We start from the raw sequence: 20183 nt of genomic DNA, 5'->3' as shown, positions 1-20183 counted from the left end.
ATATATATATATGTTCTATTTCTTTTTTTTTTAAATATATTTTAAAACTGAGTTTAAAAAATAAAAGAAAAAAATGAAAATGTTTCCTTCTTTTTAGAAATGTCCTTCCCACCCGACAAAATTAAAAAAAAAACATGGAGAACAGAATAGAAAAAAAAAATAAAAACAAGAAAAAGAAACCTAATTCCCTCTACTTATCATCTTCAGTTTTTTTGTGTTTTTTTTTTATTCTGCGTGCGTGCGTGTGTTTTCTCCCCCTCTCCCCTTTTTTTTACCTTTTTCTCTTTCTTTTTTTTATTTTTTTTTTAACCTCACATATCATAATCATCGGTTTGCAATGCAGTAAAGTTCAGCAGTTCTGGTTCATTTTTTAAAGTTACAACATTTTCTGATAAACTACTGCTACTGCTATTGTTGTTGTTAGTGGTGGTGGTGGTTGAGTTGTTTTTGCTGGTAGTTGTATTGTTTTTGTTGGTGGCTGTGTTGTTGTTGTTTCTGTTGGTAGTTGTGTTGTTGCTTTTGTTGGTGGTTGTGTGGTTGCTTTTGTTGTTCCTGTTCTTTTTATGGGCTGTGGTTGCCGTGGGATTGAGAGTTTGTTGTGGCGTGGAGAAGGCAGATGAACCACTAACGCCAGGGAGGATCACAGCTTTGGCTGAGCCTGGTGCCGACGACACAGACATAGCTGCACCTTCGCATGGCTGATGCGAAAGTTTCATGGTTTTCTTGGAGGGACTCAACCCCATACTACAGCTCATTGCTCGGCCAGAAGCAGCACCAACAGGACTTTTGACAACCGCGCCACCATAGTGTCTGCTACTTTGCTCACTACTGATGTGCCGGCTGAATTCCTGCTGTGTGCCGCAGAGCTAAGAGCAGTTTTGAATTCATAGTTTTCAATTGGATAGAACTGTTTCTGTTTGCGTTTACGGGAACTCACTCGAGAGGTTGAAGAATTTGCACTAGTTCCACCTTGCTTCAGGTTGGATGGCTGGCTTTCCAAGAGCAACATGTTAGCCGACGTATAAAATCTAATGCCATTGCCAGATTTCGGAGGAGACTGCTGCCTGCTCTGCAGTTGATGTTGCTTCTTCAAGAAGTGTTTCCACAACTTCTGTTGACTCTCAGAAGTATTGCTGTTGAGTTTCAAACGCCACATGCACGGGGTTGACGACAGCTCCCGTACTGTATCTGGTGTTGGAAGTGAAGGTGGTAAAGATGTTGGTGGTGTTGACAATGATGACGATGATGACAAGAATGGCGATGACAACTGCTGCTGCTGTTGTTGTTGTTGCTGGTGTTGGTGTTTTTGTTGTTGTTGCGATAACGGTGAAGCTGACACAGGTAAGTCACTATGGCAACTGACACCGGAGTTTGAATGCTGATGATGCTGCATAAAGTGTACGATAGAAAACAGTTCTGTACAAGTAGTGCACTTGATGCACTTGGAGTCTCTATCTATGTACAAGTTTGTCAGAAGCTCTCCTGCCTGCACACCTATGCATCTGTCTGCTACTACATCCTCACGGAGAACATGAATAACGTCAAAAATGCTTTGCATTTTGTTGACTCTTAAACGTTTTTTATGACTGGGAGGCTTACTACTATTGTTTGTTGTTACTGTTGTTGTGGTTGTTGTTGTAGTTGATGATACTGGCATTGTTGTTGTTGTTGTTAGTGTTTTTGTTGCTGTGATGGACTTGGAAGGGTTAATGGCTGTGTTGCTTCTGCCACTACTGCTATAATTATTATTGTTATTATTATTAGTGATGTTTCTGTTTTTGCTAATATTCTTGTTAATGTGACTATTGTTGTTGTTAATATTACCATTATTATTATTATTATTAATAATATTATTAATGTTAGTATTGTTATAGTTGCTGTCGTAGTTGGTGGTGTTGATGGTGGAATTAATAAATCTGAAATCATTTGTGCTGCCCGGTAGACTATGGTTTGGGGTTTGCAGTTTTAGCTTCACCTTCAGCCGGCTATTGTTCTTCTTAATTCGCCGACCGATGCCTCGATTCGGCTTTGCCCACTTGGAGATTTTCGCTGGCAACTTGCCGACACAGTGACTACCAGCTGCCTCTTTCTCATCGCCATTCTTCTGCCGCCTACCGTTCAGACCATTCTTTTGGTTGTAGCAACGTCGCCCTGCTCCTCCTCCGCCGCCACCTCCACCGACCAATTTGCAGTCATTTGGTGGCTTTTTGGTCTTGTTGACTTTGATGTTGCCACCACCGTTGCTGCTGCTGTTGATTGCATCAGGAGATGAACTTAACGAGCTATTGCACTCACTCGTTAACAAGCTGTTCATCTGTTGCTGTTGCTGTAGCAACATCAGTGATGGCATCACTTGTCCCTTATTACCGTTCTTCTGCTGACGAGAGCCAGCAAATGATTTTTCACCCTTCAATCGGTTTGCACCCACAGCTAGCCCTTGCTTCCGGGTGCACGAAGCCTCCTCTCCTGCAAGGGCCACAGCACTGTGCATTTTGTTGGAGGAGAGGGCACTGTTAGATGACGGGGATGGCGGGGGTGACAGTGAAGATGAGAGAGGCGGGAAAAGGGCAGACAGGGTGGATGACGATGAAGATGATGAGGAGGAGGAAGGGGAGGATGCAGAAGAGGATCTTAGGGAATGGGCCGGCATGGTGCCAGCCAATGGGGAAATGTCTACTGAGCCAGAAGAGGTGGGTGCAATCGAAGATGATGACGAGTGTGACGGCAACAATGAAGCAGACGATGACCCGCTTTCACCGCGGATCAAGTCTAGAAAATTTATCTTCTTGTGACGCAAGCGTGACCTGGTGCTTGTCAAGGGAGGCGATGAGGAAGTGACACGAACTTTCGATGCCGCTGATGTTGTTGAAGTTACTGCCTCGGACACTGTTGTGCTATCAAATCTAGATGGGCTGGCCGACTGTTTCTCAACAGGCTGGTCATCTGATTTCTCACTTAATGTCCTGCAAAAGACAAAGACAGATATGTATACATATATATATATTTACACACACACACACACATTCATACACATATGTAAATAGAAATAAGTAGGAGCGCTAAGAGTACCATATGAGCATGATCATTGTCAGAGCAGAGCAACAAACTGGCCTCTGTGCTGGTGGGTAAAAAGCACCATTCGAGGGTGATTGTTACTTGCATTGACTTACTGGCACTTGTGCTGGTGGCACGTAAAAAATCATTCAAGCGAGGTTGTTGCCAGTACCGCTGGACTGGCTCCTGTGCAGGTGGCACATAAAAAGCACCATTTGAGTGTGACCGTTGCCAGTACCAACTGACTGGCCCTTGTGTCGGTGGCACATAAAAGCACCCACTACACTCTCGGAGTGGTTGGCGTCAGGAAGGGCATCGAGCCGTAGAAACTGCCAGATCAGATTGGTGTCTAGTACAGCCATCTGGTTCGCCAGATCTCAGTCAAATTTCCAACCCATGCTAGCATGGAAAGCAAATTTTAAACGATGATGATGATGATGGAAGAAAAACTACATTTAAAATATAAAGAACTTCAGTAGTATAGTAATCCTATAAATAGTTTCACTATAATGTACATGTATCACACACACACGTGTGTGTGTGGGGGGGGAGAAAGATTAGACTATTAACCCTTTAGTATTTAAACCAGCCATATCCATCCAAAATAATCTACCTGTTTTATCTTCAAACTGGCCAGATCTAACCTCTCACACTCACCTTACAGTATTATTTTAATCATAAATAATCACGTTGTTGAAATCGCGAAACTACAAGATAACACATGATTAATTCAAAACAGTGTGAATTAATAAGCATTACATTTGACAGAGTTATCTGAATGCTAAAGGGTTAATTAACCTTTACATGTTGTGTACATAAGAATACATATCTATGTGACACAGATACCCACACATCCAAGTCCACATACACACACTACTGCAGCAGCAGCAGTGACATGATTTCAAGTCTTGTAATCCTATAAGAATTTCTATATAAAAATGAATTCTGAAAAATATAATAACAACAAACATCAAAAGGCAATTTAGAAAAACAAGTTTTTTTAAATAGCCACTCCTCGTCTCTCATACCAACTGATGGGTGGTTCAAAATGCTTTATTCAAATACCACACTTTGAAACTAAAGAACATTTCCAGGACTAACAACACAATGACATGAATAATAATAATAATAATATTAATAATAATAATAATAATAATAATAATAATAATAAAATGTCTTGTATATACAAGTGTGATAAGTAGAGCTGATGGGCTTAGTTGCAGTAAATGTGTGGGAACACTATCGATAAGCTAATGTTTTCAGATCTTATAATCATTGCGTTGTCATTGGAAGCAGACATACATCTTTAATTTCTTCAGTTTGCCTGAATGAACCTGAGGCTACATAACGCTAAAAACTTTATAACTAAGACTTAAGCAATTAGGAAAGCCATCCAGTTTGCCATTCTTCAATGCCTAGAGCTTGGTAATTACTCAAGGGAAAAATACAATGATAATTGTAAAATTGGAACTTATGAACCATTTGATCAATAAATAAGTATTTTAACTATGCACACATGAACAGCTGTGACTGGGTGGTAAGAAGTTTACTTCCCAACCAAATGGTTTCAGGTTCAGTCCCACTGTGTGGCCCCTTAAGCAAGTGTCTTCTACTATAGCTTCAGGTCAACCAAAACCCTGTGAGAAAGATTGGTAAATAGAAACTGAAAGGTGCCCAATGTGTGTGTGTGTGTGTGTACCTTTGTGTCTACCACCACTTGACAACCGGTGTTGGTGTGTTTCCATCCCCATAGCTTAGCTGTTTGCCAAAAGAGACTGATAGTAAAAGTATGAGGCTTAAACTTAAAAATAAAGTACTGGGGTCGATTCTTTAAACTAAAAGCTCTTCAAGGCAGTGCTCCAGTATGGCTGCAGTCTAATGACTGCAACAAGCAATGGGTAAAAGATACATGCACACATACAACACATGGCCCACACACAAAAGCCATGCCTTTACCTAAAAAGATTTCTAAAAGTATTAAGTTACACATATTTTGATTTTCTTCAATGCTAACCACTCCTACCTCTTCTAATACAAACAACGCAACATTTACAGAACAATAGAATACATTACCTATATATGTACATATCATACCTTTCTCGATTTAGCTGGTTTTCCAAAGACAGATTTTTCTTATGCAAAGACTGCCTCTTTGATCCGATGGTCTTGGCTTGTTTTTTCATTCTTCCTTCCAAAGAACCATTTGTTTTCAGAATTCGTTTCTCTGGACTGCCGTGCTCATCTTCACTACCTTCACCCTTTGGTGCCCGGGGTGGTGGGTTCACATAGTAGCCAATTAAAGATTTGGCATCATCCTTTGAAATAACCAATGTACTCTTAGAATTGTATGCACGTCCATACTGCACTAAAAAGTAACGTTGAAATTCTGTGCAGTTCTGTACAGGAAGGCCAAGAAGCTGACAACGTTTTTTAAGTATTCCTGTATCTTTTGCAGGAAGAATTTGTTTATGGATGTCTACAAGACGTATGTATGGATGGTGGTCCATCATAATGGCAGGCAAATCATTCCAAAACATAGTAACAGTTACAATCCAAGGCGGGTTACAGTCAGGAACTGTAGATATATCTTCGACAGTAGGCTCAAGAAATAAGTCTGGTTTGTCCAGTTTTAATGGCAAATCACCACTTAACAAGTCAAATTTCTCCAAAGATGGTATTTGCAAATCAGTCAAGTTTGCACTAGGGTTGCTGGAGCATAAATTGTTCAAATCAGATTGGTTTAGATCACTTTCTTGAGAACAAGCAAGAGTTGGTGCCTTAAATTTGTCTCTCTCATTACTTATCATATTATGCATATCATTTATAGGCATATTTTCAAAATCTAGTAAAGTATTATCCGGAGGCAAGCCATGAGCATGGACTTGTGCTGACTCATTGATAGCTTCCTCAGAGCTCATACAATCGGAGTTTACAAATGGCTCTTTACTCTCATTGACAGCTGTCATGCAGGGGTTAATTTGGTCCTCTTGAAGCATAGACACAGAAGAGTTCATCTGTTTCTGCATGCCATCAAAGCTGTCAGCAGTCTTTCGGATTTCATCCAAACTTCGAAAGCCGTTTGCATTCTCTACCATTTTAAATGCACTGTACAGAATATCCATATCTTCTGGCGTAAAACAGACTTCCGAGTTTGTTGACATGCTTTCGGAGACGAATCCATTATCGAGTACAGGAAGAGTATACTCCATGTCAGGGTCCATACTGGGATTATCCATGTTCATAACTGAGCGGATCAGTTTACTGTCAATCTCCATGTCATTACTTCCATCACAAAGGTTCTTGGAGGCAGCTGATGCATCTAACATTGGGCTGCATTTATTTTGCCGACGCTTCAGAGCCTCAAGGTCTGCATCAGTCAAGTGAGGAATAACAATGTCAGAGTAGTGCTTTGATTGAAGGTTTTTGTCTGGCAAGATCTCATGGCTGAATCGCCTTCTACTGCGAGCAGTTTTATTAAGAAAATATACATAATCATTTTGAAAGCTACCAGTTATTTTTAGTTTACTCTCGTTGGTACGAGAGGTCTCACAGCTGGTTTCTGCACTTTCTTGGTCAGGTTCCTCAATTTTAAGAGGTAAATTAGAAACAGACACATCTTCAGATGTGTCAACTGACTTGCTGTTACTGTTGCGGGGTTTACGCCAGTTCTTTGCTTCTGTGGTAACAGGGGTGTTTGTAGGAGAACTAGAACACTCATTTGAGACAACTGCTGTCTTTGTTGAAGAAAGATTAGATATCTTTGAGGAGGTTGATGATGGCAGTAGTTTAGAGCTAAAGAGTTCTTTTGCAAGTTCAGACTTGGTTGGAGAAATTGCTGTTCGTATACAGTAGTCATGGTCATGAAGAATATGAGCGTAGTTAATACTACTAACTGATTCTTCCTGAAACTTGAAACCATTCATACCATCACTGCTCAGTGCTTTAACAGCGTCATCAACATCCATGGAATTCTCATAAAGTAGACCTGTATTTTTCTGATCATCATTTGCAGATAATCTGTCAGATAAATCTTTCTTGTGGCAAAATGTGAATGTCTCTCGCTTCTTATCTGACATAGAGATGCTACCAACAGTCAATGGGGTATCAGAATCGACGTTTTCCTCCCACTCTTTGTTGGATATTGATCCGTATGTGCCAATTCGAAAGCTTCCGATTTTGGGAGAGCTCTGTGTGTTCATTCTGTTGTTGACATTCTTTAAAGGAGTGATTTTGGGTGATCGAGAATTTGGTGACAACTCAGAGAGTTGCACTGGACTAGATAAGCCATTGACTTTCCTTTCATCAGCAAACTTTGATTCAAAAGGGTAATAGCTATTGAAACTTAAATGTGTTTTCTCTTCAAGTCCAGAGGAGGAAAAGTCAGTGACAAACTTGTCCCCATTTGGCGTAATGCTGTCAACAACATTATTATTACTGTTGTTATTGAAACTACCACTACAACTACTATTATTAATAATATTATTATCATTATTATTAATTAGGTTATTTGGAATAGTCTTACATAACATATTTGTTGAATTTGTTGCCATTTTAAAATTACTGCTGTTACTGCAAATATTAAAACCACTGGAATCTAAAGAAACACACCCATTGTTTAAGTTCAGCTGCATTTTCTTGTCTTTCCCAACAATTTGCTTCCGGATAGATTGGGAAGCAGGTGAGAAAAACGAAGTCTTCGTCTCAACACTTTTGGGGTTGTTGTTTTTAAGAAATGCATTTTGAGTTAAGAAAGTTAAATGTTCCTGCTTATCAGGAATGTCATCCAACGAACTCGAGTCAGACACTTCATCATCACACGGATACGCGTCTCGCAAGAGCGATTCTGGTTCTTGTGTCTTCGACACTGACCAACAATAAGAGTGATCATCAGCAATGGCAGTGGTACACCTCAGCAAATCACTGACAAGACCAGAAGTTGGTGATGTTTTCTTACAGTCAAGAGCATCTATGTTTTTCTTGCTCGGCAAGGAGAAAGAATATTTATATACATTGTCATCATCTTCACCATCATCATCATCAACATTGTAGGACTTGCACATGTGGTCAACACTTGAGTGCAAAAGCACATCTCGAGCAAAATTGCTGCCATCTTTGATGCAGAAGTCCTGACAGAGTTTCATGCCATACTCCATATCATAAGTACTCTTCAAGGCTGGGTCTTTTATCCTTTTGTAATGGCTGTCTAAAACTTTTGAAATGTTGTCTTTAGCATATACCGATGACGATATCCCAGTATAACTGGCACTGTTGCCAATGCTGTCTTCTGTGCTTTCGTCATGCTCACTGTTATCGAACCCAGTTTGAGTTGAGGCAACAAACGACTCTGGAGAATCTATATCCGGTTTTGAAGAAGGCTCACTGCTTGCACAGCCATCATAGGAGTTTTCATCGCTACTGCAGTCAGAAGAAGCTGCTTCTGTTGTTGGCATTACTTGACACTGAATTGGAGTAGATGGTGGCATTACCATTGCCGATTGAACTGAAGGTTCTGCGTTGCTTCTGCTGAGAAACAAAGAAGCATCTTGCGATGTCAAAATGGAGTTGGTTTGTTTTGTCGAGGTATTCTGTAGTGGTACGCTGACAGTTTGTGAAGAGGAGACTATAGATGATGGAGGAAGCAGAGAAAACAAGGCTGGAGATGACAGAGAAGGAGTTGAGGAAGAGGGGGATGAGGATGATGAAGAGGAGGATGACGTTGACAGTGATGTTGGAAAAATACAGGTGCTATTTGTGACAGGAACAATTGTACTGTCTGTGTGAAGTGGACTGAGGAAAGTGTCCAATGCATGGTTGCTGAAAGTGGCTGGTGTGGTAGTTGTTAACAATGGTGCAGACAGTGGTGGTGGTGGTAATGGCTGTGAACACTGTAGTAATGGTGGTGATATGATTTGAGAAGTGTTGATATTGGTGTTATTCATAGTGATAGTGGTGGCAGTGGTGAAGGTGCAAGTGCTGCTGACATTGGTGGTGGAGGTGTTGGTGGCTGCAGCCAGTCTCGCTGCACTGTATGTGTTACTGCTGGGGAGGCTGTCTCTGTTGTTAATGTCTGTGTCACATTTTTGGTGCATCATCATCAGTAACTGTGACTGCTGTTGCTGTTGTGTCACAATTTCATCATTTGAAACAGGCACCAACACAATGTTATTTTCTCTGTCCTCTTGTTGTGGTAGTTGCTCAAGTTGTTCAGGTGATGGTATTTGATGCAGTCGTGGTTGTTGTTGTTGTTGTTGTAATGATAGGGATGCCAATGGTTCCTGTGGTTGTAGTGATGGTTGTGTTTGCTGTTTCAGTGGTGTTGTTGCTGTTGGTAGCTTTTGTTGTAGTGGTGATGGTGTCAACTGGTTTTGTTGTAGTGGTGGTTGTAGTGATAGTTTTTGTTGTTGTAGTGTTAGTTGTGACAATTGATTTTGTCTTAGTGGTAGTGGTGATGACAGTTGATTTTGCTGTAGAGGAAGTGGTGGTGATAGTTGTTTCTGTTGTTGTGGTGTTGGTGGTGGTTGTGACTGTTGTGCTTCAGAGCCAACCTCATTGCCTAAACAGCTATTTGAACCAGTGTCAATGCAACTAGAAAGTGAACACAAAGTACTTGTGTTAGTAGCAAGGACGTTAGAGTCATTGTTAGTGGTAGGGGCGATGGCAGTAGTGGTATAAGTGGTGAATGTAACGATTTCAGTTGCAGTGTTGGTTGTAAGGCCAGTGGTAGGATTCAAACCGATAGCTGTTTGAGTTTTATCAATGTCCTGGTTACTATGAATGTTACTGTGGTGGTTGGGGTTACCAATATTGCTGCTGCTGTTACCACTAGCATCACCGATGCTGCTTATACCTGCAAGGCTTGTGACAGAGTCGACAGCATTTTGAGGTGAAGTAGCATGGGGTAGGACGACAACAGGAAAATCAGGGGTGGTTGCAGTGTTGGAGATGGCCTCAGGGGCGGCAGCAGCAAGGGAATTTCCTGGACCGCTATTATCTGTTGGGGTACTGTAGCTCCTTGCAATCTCTTCAAATGCCGTTTCGCCCGAAGCAGTGAATTCAGGTGTCACTACTAATATTCCTGTATCTCTGTTAGTGCTACCACTACCAGCACTGCTGCCACCACCACCGCTATCACCGCCTCCAGTGCTGCTGCTCACTTTGCACATCATTCGCTTCACACCACTGGCTCCACTGGACACAACAGTAGTCCCAGCAGCAGTGCGCTTCCTGCTCATTCCACCTTCGACTGACGCTACAGCCGAATGTACATCTCCCGCAGCCTGAGTCTTAAGGGCAGTAGTGCTAATGTTAGTATTAGTCCTGCTGCTACTGATAGTCACAATACTGTTGGAAGGGGGTGTGTTGTTGTTGTTGTTGTTGTTGGTAGTACTATTGTTGTTGATAGCAGAAATAATCTTCAGCTGTTTTTGCACAGTTGATGAAAATGATGATGATGAAGATGATGGTGGTGATGGTAATGACGCTGTTGTTGTTGTTATTGATGTTGCTGTTGCAGTTACTGCTGGTGTTGAAACTGTTATTGCTGAAACTGAACCTGTTGTTACTGCAGACACTTTTGATGCTTCTGTTGCAGTTATTTTTGCAGCTGTTGATGACAATGTTGATGACAAGGAGGAGGATGATAATGATGATGACGACGACAACGACGACGACGACAAAGCTGATGATGCTGGTATTGTTGTTGTTGTTGTTGTTGTTGTGTTGTTGTTGTTGTTGCTTCTACTGCTTTTGTTGATAGTGGTGGTGGTGGTGATGACAGAGACGTTGCTGTTGTTGTTGTTGTCGTATACAAGACATTTCTTTGTCTTCTGTCATCTTGCTGCTGGCAAGAAGCTGATGCTGAGGCTGCTGAAGATATCAAAGAGAGTGATGGATGAAACTCTTCATCACTTGTTGCTCCACTGCTTCTGTTGACTGCTGCAGCTGCTATGGCAGTTGTTCTTGTTGTTGCTACAAGATGCTTGGCTGTAGGTGGCATTTGCTTTTCTTGCAGTTGTTCTGTTTGTAGTTGCAGTTTTTGTTGTTGTTGTTGTTGTTGTAGTGGTGGTGGTTGTAATGACTGATGTTGTTTCTGCTGCTGTTGCTGCAATGTCTTAGTCTTACTGCCATCACACTTGCTGTCGATGACGTGCAATGGTGTGACGACAGGTCTTTGCTGATCTTCAAAGAAAGACTCCCTACTGTTGTTGTTGTTGTTGTGTTGAGTATTCTTGCTGAGAAGGGATGGACCCAACTTAGTACTGTGGTTATTGTTGTTTTCTGTGCTAAATTTATTATCTACAAATGTTGTACTAACATGATCAAAGCATGCAGCAGTGTCTGTGTTGGTGCTGTTGTGGTGGTGATGATGGTTGTGGTTGTGGTTCAGAGTGGTACCAGTGGCGTCAGTGCTGTTGTTTTTGTTGCAGTAGCCACCGTTGCCAGTGTTTTTGTAATGACTCTGATTGCGTGTAGTGCAACAGCTGTCCTTCTCATCAGTTAGGCTGGGCAGAGGGGATGTCAGGGGCGAGGGCAGGACGGCAGGGGAAGGTGAAGGTGAAGGTGAAAGGGCTGTGGTGATTGAAGAAATTGAGGGCAAACGGTCAGAGAGCAACCGGGATGAAGTCACTTCCTGACACTGAGGATCACTAGTCTTTCTGCTGTTATTGCAATTGTTGCGACCACTGCCACTGTGGCTCTCGGTGCCGCTGCTGCTGCTGCTGCTTGACTTCGTCACGACCTGGTGACACTCTGCAACAGCTGCTGGAAGCGGTGCCGCCTGCAGTGGAGATGGTAAAGACGAAGGCTGCAGTGGCTGTAGAGATGCTGGAGTTGGAGGTGAACCTGGGGTGGAAGTTGGCGGAATGGTGTCTGTTACCCTTTTCTTTTTATCCAACAGTTCCGTTGGTTTCTTGCTGCTTCCACCGGCGCTGCTCTTGCTGTCACCAGACTGCTGCACCAAAAATGCAAGCTGCTTTTTGTAAATGTCAACAAAACTGCTGCACTTGCTTTTATTACAGTTGCTGTTTGTGCTGGTGTTGGCAGTGCTACAAGTATTATTGTTGTTGCTGTTGTTGTTATTAGTGGTGGTGGTGGTGGCAGTGATTATGGCACAAGAGTTTGGTGACCGAACCACCCCGTTCCTTGCCTGTCGGGTCGGTGGCGGTGGTTTCACACCAAGCGTTGCCAGCAACGGGTTAACTGGTTCAGCTTTTGTCAAGGCCGTAACTAACGATGGCTCACTGAACCGATATCTACCACTGCCACCACTACCACCGAAACCAGTGCCACCACAGTCACTGGCACTACTACTGCTGCTGCTGCCACTATTATTATTGCCACTGGTGATACTACCACTGCTACAAGCACTAATAGTACTGCTCTTGATGATGTTGGTGCTGTCGTCGATGATGTAAGCAGAGGTGGTAGTTGGAGTACTAGGAATAGTGGTGGCGCTAGTGGAGGTAAGAAGGGTGCTTATGTTGTTGTTGCTGTTGACAGCAGTGTTAGCAAGACTATTATTGTTATTATTATTATTGGTATCTAGATTTGGTGAGGTGGTAGTAATGGTAGTGATGGCAGTAGCAATAGTGGTGGTGGTAGCGGTAGTAGTGGTAGTCGCATTAGTGGTCACAGACACTTTGCATTTGGTGTCACCGGTTCTGTCGCTAACAGCTTGACTCATCTGTTCACACTTGTGCTTCTGGTTGCTGCTGCTGCTGTTGTTGTTGTTGCTGCTGCTGCTGCCGCTGCTGTTGATATTGGTACTGATGCTGTTGTTTTTGTTGCTGTAATTGTTGTCATCACCTCTGAAACAACTGTTCTTGTTGTTGGTGTCAGTGGCGGCGGCAGTCCCGGTGTTGGTGATTCTGACAGGGGTAGTAGTAGTAGTTGTAGTAAGAGGAGGAGAAGTGCTGTTACTTCTGTTGTGGTCTTTGATAGCAGTTGTGATATTTTTGTTGTTGTTGTTGATGATGATGATGTTTGTGCTGTTAGTCTTGTTAATGATCCTGTTACTATGGGTGGCTGTAATGGTGGTGGTGGTAGTGGTGGTGGCAGTAGTAGCGTTGATGTAGTTGTTGCCAAGACTCCAGCCAAGTAGTTTCTAGTTTACTGAGACATTTCCAAACTGCAGCATTTGACGGGAAATGAAGTACAGAGAAGCTGGGAGAAATTACCAACATTCTGTGTAGAGTATGTCCATTCAACACTGGTAAGCTGAGACATCAGCAGCAACCTGAAGAGAGAAGGAAAACAACATTAATAAACAATAATAGTAACAACAACAGCAACAATAATAATAATAATAATAATAATAATAATAATAATAATAATAATAATATAATGATAATAATTTAACTTTAAAAAAAAAAAAATTAATGAACTATTGAGTTTGGTTTAATGGCCTACCAATGTATACTATGAGTTTCTTTGCCCTAGGAGTCGGGAAGACACTCGGCAAGAAATGGAAGCAAATTTAAAAGAAAAAATAAAGTAATAATAATAATAATAATAATAATAATAATAATAATAATGATAATAATAATAATGATAATAATAATAATAATAATAATAATAATAATAATAATAATAATAATAATAATATCGTTTGTTTAATGGCCACAAGGGCTAACAAAAGTCAATTAAAACATAAAGGGACTAAACACAGGATGAAAGTTACAAAGGATTTTGTCCTTTTATATGCCCTTATGCAGTACCAGACAGTGGCTCTCATGGCTGCTAATCTTAACTGATTGGAAGTGTTATCATGTACATTGTTTTGTCTTGGTATAAAAGATGGGCTACAGCAAATATTCTGCTCAATACCACAGATTTTCTTGTCAGTTGTTTGAACTTAACCAGTTGAGCATGTCCCTTAGTGGCTGATGATATGGGAGCATCATAGTGTGTGTTGAAAGAAGTGCAGTGAACCACCACACCCACTCTCCAAGGCAGACTTCACCCATTGAAGGTTATGCTTTCAATTTAATGAGACTGAAAAGATATTGTCTTTTAAGAGGTTCTTCCCCTGAATAGAACTATAAATTCAGATGTGTACTGTAACCACCTGGACAAATTAAATGCAGTGGTCCACCAGAAGTGTCCAGTACTGATTATTCGTAAGGTCATTGTCTTTCATCACAACAGTGCCAGACCACAGAATTCTTTGCAAATGCAGAAGTTACTGGGGGGGGGTCTATGAAGTTTTGCTGCACCCTCCATATTTGCTTGACTTTGCACCTTCAGATTTCCACAGGCTTTGGTCTCTTCAAAATTCATTGAATGGACAGACCAACTCTGTGAGGATGTAAATATCCACCTGGAAGAGTTTTCTGCCAGTAAAGACTGGAAATTCTTTGAGCCAAGAATAATGAATTTGCCTACAAGATAGCATAAGATACTTGAACAAAATAATAATTATATCATTGATTGAAGAATTCGCTGTGTTTCAAACTTGTGTTGCATTTTCACTTAAAAAAAGCAGACTTCTTTTTAGCCAACCCAATAATTTATTTAAACTGAATGTTTATCTTAGGAAACAAGTTTCATGCTGTTGCAATCTTTAGGTGAGAACTGTTTCAATTTAGTGAGGCTATTAATTTATATCTGGGTTTGGTCTCTTGCTTGAACCAGTTGATCACATAGTTTCTTGCAACTGTTGCAAAATAAACTTGTAAAGTACCAAGTTAAGACAGAATAGGTGCTTGAAGTTGGGCAGCTCTACAGCCAAACTCATGCAAGTTTTAAAATGGATGCCACAGAAAAAAATTGTACCAATGTAAATTCAATAAAAGTTGTAGAGAAGATAGTGCTATAATTCTGTGTGACACTGCATTGTACAATCAAAGAGACCCTTGCTAACTCACTTCATATAGTTAAGGACTATATATAAACAAACATATCTGATAGCTGACACTCTCTCTCTCTCTCCCTCTTACTTACACACACACACACACACACACACACACACAGCACTTGTTAGGGATAGTGAAATGACAAAAGATTTAAAAAATACTGTCAGAGTGACAAACAGATCAGCGAGCACAAATGAGTAAGCAAGTTAACTAACTCACTGGTTTAGTTAAAGGAGAAGCAATTTACTGGTTTCCTGACAACATGATTAAACTACCACTCAATTGAAATAACAAAGCACTTAATTTTCATGTCAGCCTTTTCTCTATCAAAATCTCTACTCTCCCCCCTTTATAGCTAGCTTATCTCTTCACATCATTTTCTTTTTTCCTGTCTCTCTTACAACCAATCTCTCATTTTCTTCTCATTCCTGTCTTCGTTTCTGCCTCTATCGCACTTCACAATCTCTTGTTTTCTCTCTCCCTCTCTCCAACCTCTCACCATCTTTTTATGCTTCTTTTCACCGACTTCTTACCTTTTCAGTCTCAGTACTTTATTTGACAACATATCTTCTCCTACCCATCTTCCTGACCAACTCACATTGTCTCTTTCTCTCATTTTTGCATCTTTCTCCCTATTTCCCCCTTTATCTATCTGTCTGTCTGTCTATCTCTCTGCCTAGTTAAAGGAAACAACAACTGAAAGGAGATTAACAAAGCAAGAGGAGGAAAATATCAATGGTTGTGGAACTGATTTCCGTTTATTTTTTAAGCTTTTAGCAGTAATCACTGGAGAAGAAAGAAAAGAGGGAAGTCTGAATTGAGATGGGGATAGACTTTAAAAAAAGTGGGTGTGGGGACTCATAGAAATGAGAAATAATTTGATGGGGGTGGAGGAGGGGATATGAAATGATCTCATGTAACATCCCTCTCTCTCACTGTTGACTCTTTCTTTTTATCACTTTCAACTCAAAACTGTTCCCTAAGCAGGCTTACCCTATAATTATTTACAACTAAAAGGGTTTACTTCCCCCTTCATCTTTTCCTCTCCCATCCCTTGATCCATCATCCGAGTACACAAACCAACTAGGGAACTGTGATACAGCTGCTAGAAATACCAACCAAATCCCCTTCAAATTATACCCTAATATCACCCAAAAAAAAAACAACACACTGGATAATGCAGTTCTAGATATATGACATTAATAACAAGCTGGATTGTCATGATTGGGATGCATTTGATCAAACATCAGCAATATACGTCACTTTCTCCACACACACCCTCATACACACACACCTTTCGTTTTGCACAAAATATGAAACAGAAATACCTACTACCATGTTCAATACTACAACTAACTCCTTCCATAACATCACCAGTAATGTGTGTGTGTGTGTGGGAGAGAGAGAGAGAGAGAGAGAGAGAGAGAATATACAAAATACTGCTAAGCATTTTGCCCAGCATGCTAATGATTCTGTTCACTCACCTTATATGTACACACGTACACACACACACACGCACACACACACACACACGGCGAGTGGGCAGAATCATTAGAATTCTGGGCAAAATGCTCAGCAGTATTTCATCCGTCTTTACATTCTGAATTCGAATTCCACTGAGGTCAACTTTGCCTTTCATTGCTTCAGGGGTAATTAAAATAAGTACCAATTAAGCACTGGGGTTGAATGTAATCAACTTAACTACTCCTGGGCAAGAGTAAAAAAGTTGCTCCCCCTCTGCCAAGATACGTTGAGCCAGTGTGACAGAGTAGGCTCATCAAACCAGTGTGATCTCAAGCTCAAATTCAAGGACTCCTTATCAGACCATGGTTGGTGGAAAGAACATACTGAAGTCTTAGTCCTGCACCGGACTGAATATAGGGAATCTAATCCAATCCAATCCACACACACAATGTAGAGCTAAATTATATAATTTCAAAAAAAAACATATTAAAAATTCAAAGCACAAATGTTTCTGTCAATTTCAAACCATTACTAGACAGTGGAGATTTTGGTCGTAAAGTCAGGACAGTGTCGAGTCAGAATTGCACTTCTTGACTTTTCAATCCATAACTCAGCATGAGGTTATGACCTATCGAAAGACATCCTGTGAAAGTTTGAAACTGACAGCAGTTATATCTCTCCAGCCTTTCATATGGTTTTCAAAATGAGGTTAATGGATGGGTGGATGGAATAAAACTGAAATTACTTCCCTTCACTGCTCAGTTTTATGAGTATGACTAAGTTGTTCGTCTAACTAATTTCTGAAGTGAGTGCAAACAATATTTATAACGCAGATGATATGTGTAGATAATTACTGAAATGGGAAGCTGTGGGGTGGGGGTGGGGGTAAAATGGGGTAAATAAATAATAGCACAAAAATTCCACACACACAAACATATATATATATATATATATATATATATATGCACACACATCAATAGCGGGAAAAGATCAATTTTCCGCTGCAACCATTTATTCAGCTGCTTGTTGTGTTTCTACTGAACAGCCTGACTATTGCACGTGCATGCATGGATACATATACACATCATTTCTTCTTTTATGCTTGTCTATGCTTAAGTGCATGTATATGTGTGGAATGGTGAATGTCTGTGTTTACAAACGCAAAAGTACTCAATACATAGAGTTAGTATATCTTATTAGGTAGGATCTTGAATTATTACTCTGAGTTTCACATAGCTGATTATTAAAATAATTAAAGAGGCTAACATGACAAGATATAAGCAAAAATGCCAAGTCATCGAGATTCGATTGGTTTCAAAACAACAAGTAGAAAATGCATTAGATTTTTATCAACTGAATTGTCATATGCAGAACATGTGATACATTCACAAGCAAAAAGTATATGATACATTAAAGTAAGGAAAATAGATTGATGAAATGATCATAGTCTGGAATATGCTAGTACAGAGACAATAAGCTCAAGGTTTAATCAACCAAATATTGTCATGAAGGACCACGATGAAGGGAACACAACTTCACTGAAGCACTGATTCCAAAAAATAATAATGTATCTTTAAATGAAATTGAGAAATTATCCACATATAAATATCTGGAAACAGGGATTATCAGAATGTCAGGACAGAAAATAGAAATGCTCTTTTCTTTTGTTCTTACTTTATTAAAAATGTCTGACAGATAATCTTTCCTAGGTGTGGTAAAAAAAACTGGCATCCCAACCACATGGTTCTGGGTTCAATCCCTCTGTGTGACATCATGGGCTAATGTCTTCTACTATAGCCTTGGGTCAACCAAAGCCTTGTGGGTGGATTTGGTAGATGGAAACTGAAAGAAGACCATCGCGCACGTGTGTGGGTGGGTGTGCGCGCACGCGTGTGCATGCACATTTCTTTGTGTTTGTTCCCCCATCACTGCTTGGCAACCAATGTTGGTTTGTTTACATTCTCTGCAGCTCAGCGGTTCAGCCAAACAGAGACCAACAGAAGAAGTACCACACTTAAAAGATAGGTACTGGAGTTGATCTGTCTGACTGAACCCTTCAAGGTATTGCCCCAGCATGGCTGCAATCCAATGACTGAAGTAAAAGAGTTAAATCATGCCCCACCCATCACACATACACAGGTATTTAATTTGGTTCTCATTTTATCAATGTCAACCTCTCTTTACCAGCTGGTCAAGTTCATCCCATTCCATTACAGCATATTTTTTAAAGATAGTTACTTCCTTTTAGTGACACATTCGTTGATTTATACTGCTGTTTACAAACATAAACACACATGCATGCCTATGTATATATGCTTCTGCATAGTTTCCATTCATATATTTAGGCTAGACACAGGATATAACTGCACATTTCAACCATGTGGTTTTGGGATCAATTGCATTGTATGGTACCTTGGGCAAGTATCTTCAATTATAGACTTGTGTTGCCCAATGCTTTTGTGAGTGAAATATGACAGAAATGTATGGAAGCCAGTTTATATGTATGTCTTCATGTGTCTTTGCATCAGCAGTGCTTGGGCAGTGGTAGCATTTGTCCTCATCAGTGTTCCCTGCAATCTGTATACTGCAGCACACTGGTGTGTCATGAGATGATGCTAGGTGTGCCACAGTGTAACCTGAAAATAATCCCCCCACACACACACTTTTAGTTATATTTTTAGCTCAGGTGTGCTGCCGAATTTTGAAAAGAATATAAGTGTACTGCAAGTAAAAAAAAAAGTTGCAGAGCACTGGTTTATATATTCCAGAAACAACATGTCCAACAGCTCACAGATCCAACAAGTGCAAACGTGGAAATAAAGTACTTTACTTGAAAAAAGTAAGATTAGAGTCAGGAAGGGCAAACACCCATAGAGCACTGCTTCAAGAAGATTCTTCTAAAGTCAGTAAGGAAGAAGTCAATGTAAAATTAAGAAATTGATAATGGTGATGATGATAGTGTTGTGTGTGTGAATGCATAGATGTATGCTTGTGTGTGTGTGTGTGTGTGTGCGTATGCATCTGCATGATAATATCTATGTGTAATGTAAGCACATTTGTATGCATATGTGTAATGTATGAATGCACATTTGTAATGTATGTATGCATATATGTATGAATGTTAAAAGCCATTAGACCTGTAGAGGCTAGTGCAATCAAGAAAGCCTACATAAAACTTCACTCACAATGGAAACAGGACACCTAACTACTATTTCTCTTCTGTGACATATGTACCCAGAAGAAATCCACTTCCACGAGTGCACAAGGATCCCTTTGTTTAGCTGCTGGCTTGATAATTCCACACCAGAAGCAACAGCTCCTCATCCCAAACCACCACTACCACCACCAACCTTTCTTTGTTGCCAATGCCTACAATCAATTAACTGCATCGTTGAAGAGTCTGACAGTCAAATGCTTGTACTGGTTAGGATTGGTTATAATCAATTATGATTACAAGATACTAAATCTGAATACCTAACCTCAAAAGCAATAAATCATTATCATTATTTTAATGTATGATCTACATTCATTTTTCGAAAGAACAACAACAACAACAACAACAGCAGCAGCAGCAACACACACACACACAATGTACAATATTCCTGACATGAAATAAAATTGTAATAAAATGAAAACACATTTAATTTCGAAAATATATCCAAAACATAGCTGTAAATGTGTCATTCTAAGAAGCGAAGTACTTTAGCTATAAATTGTAGGGGGCATAGTATACATTCCTTTAAAAAGATTTCAAATCTTAAGAAAAAGATATTTCGGTTTGGGGTTTTTTTAATGCATGAAGTCACCTACTTT

At 40.3% G+C, this 20183-nt stretch overlaps 1 protein-coding gene across 1 annotated transcript in view; it reads right to left on the bottom strand.

Annotated features, from left to right (window-relative positions):
* Window positions 1–602: 602 nt before the first annotated feature.
* The window catches only part of LOC115219322 (serine-rich adhesin for platelets), a 224147-nt gene continuing 204566 nt past the window's right edge, over window positions 603–20183 (bottom strand). Inside the window, exons 4-6 of the mRNA XM_036508873.1 lie at window positions 10749–13288; window positions 5149–9306; window positions 603–2963 (exon numbers count right to left, since the gene is read on the bottom strand). Of these exons, the coding sequence (XP_036364766.1) occupies window positions 752–2963; window positions 5149–9306; window positions 10749–12736 (8358 nt within the window). The 5' untranslated portion in view covers window positions 12737–13288 and the 3' untranslated portion in view covers window positions 603–751. The remainder of the gene's footprint in view (window positions 2964–5148; window positions 9307–10748; window positions 13289–20183) is intronic.

Source organism: Octopus sinensis, linkage group LG14, assembly GCF_006345805.1.
Source record: "Octopus sinensis linkage group LG14, ASM634580v1, whole genome shotgun sequence".
Classification (NCBI taxonomy): domain Eukaryota; kingdom Metazoa; phylum Mollusca; class Cephalopoda; order Octopoda; family Octopodidae; genus Octopus; species Octopus sinensis.
Note: the sequence above shows the minus strand (reverse complement) of the source record. Positions and strands in the feature narration are given on the sequence as shown.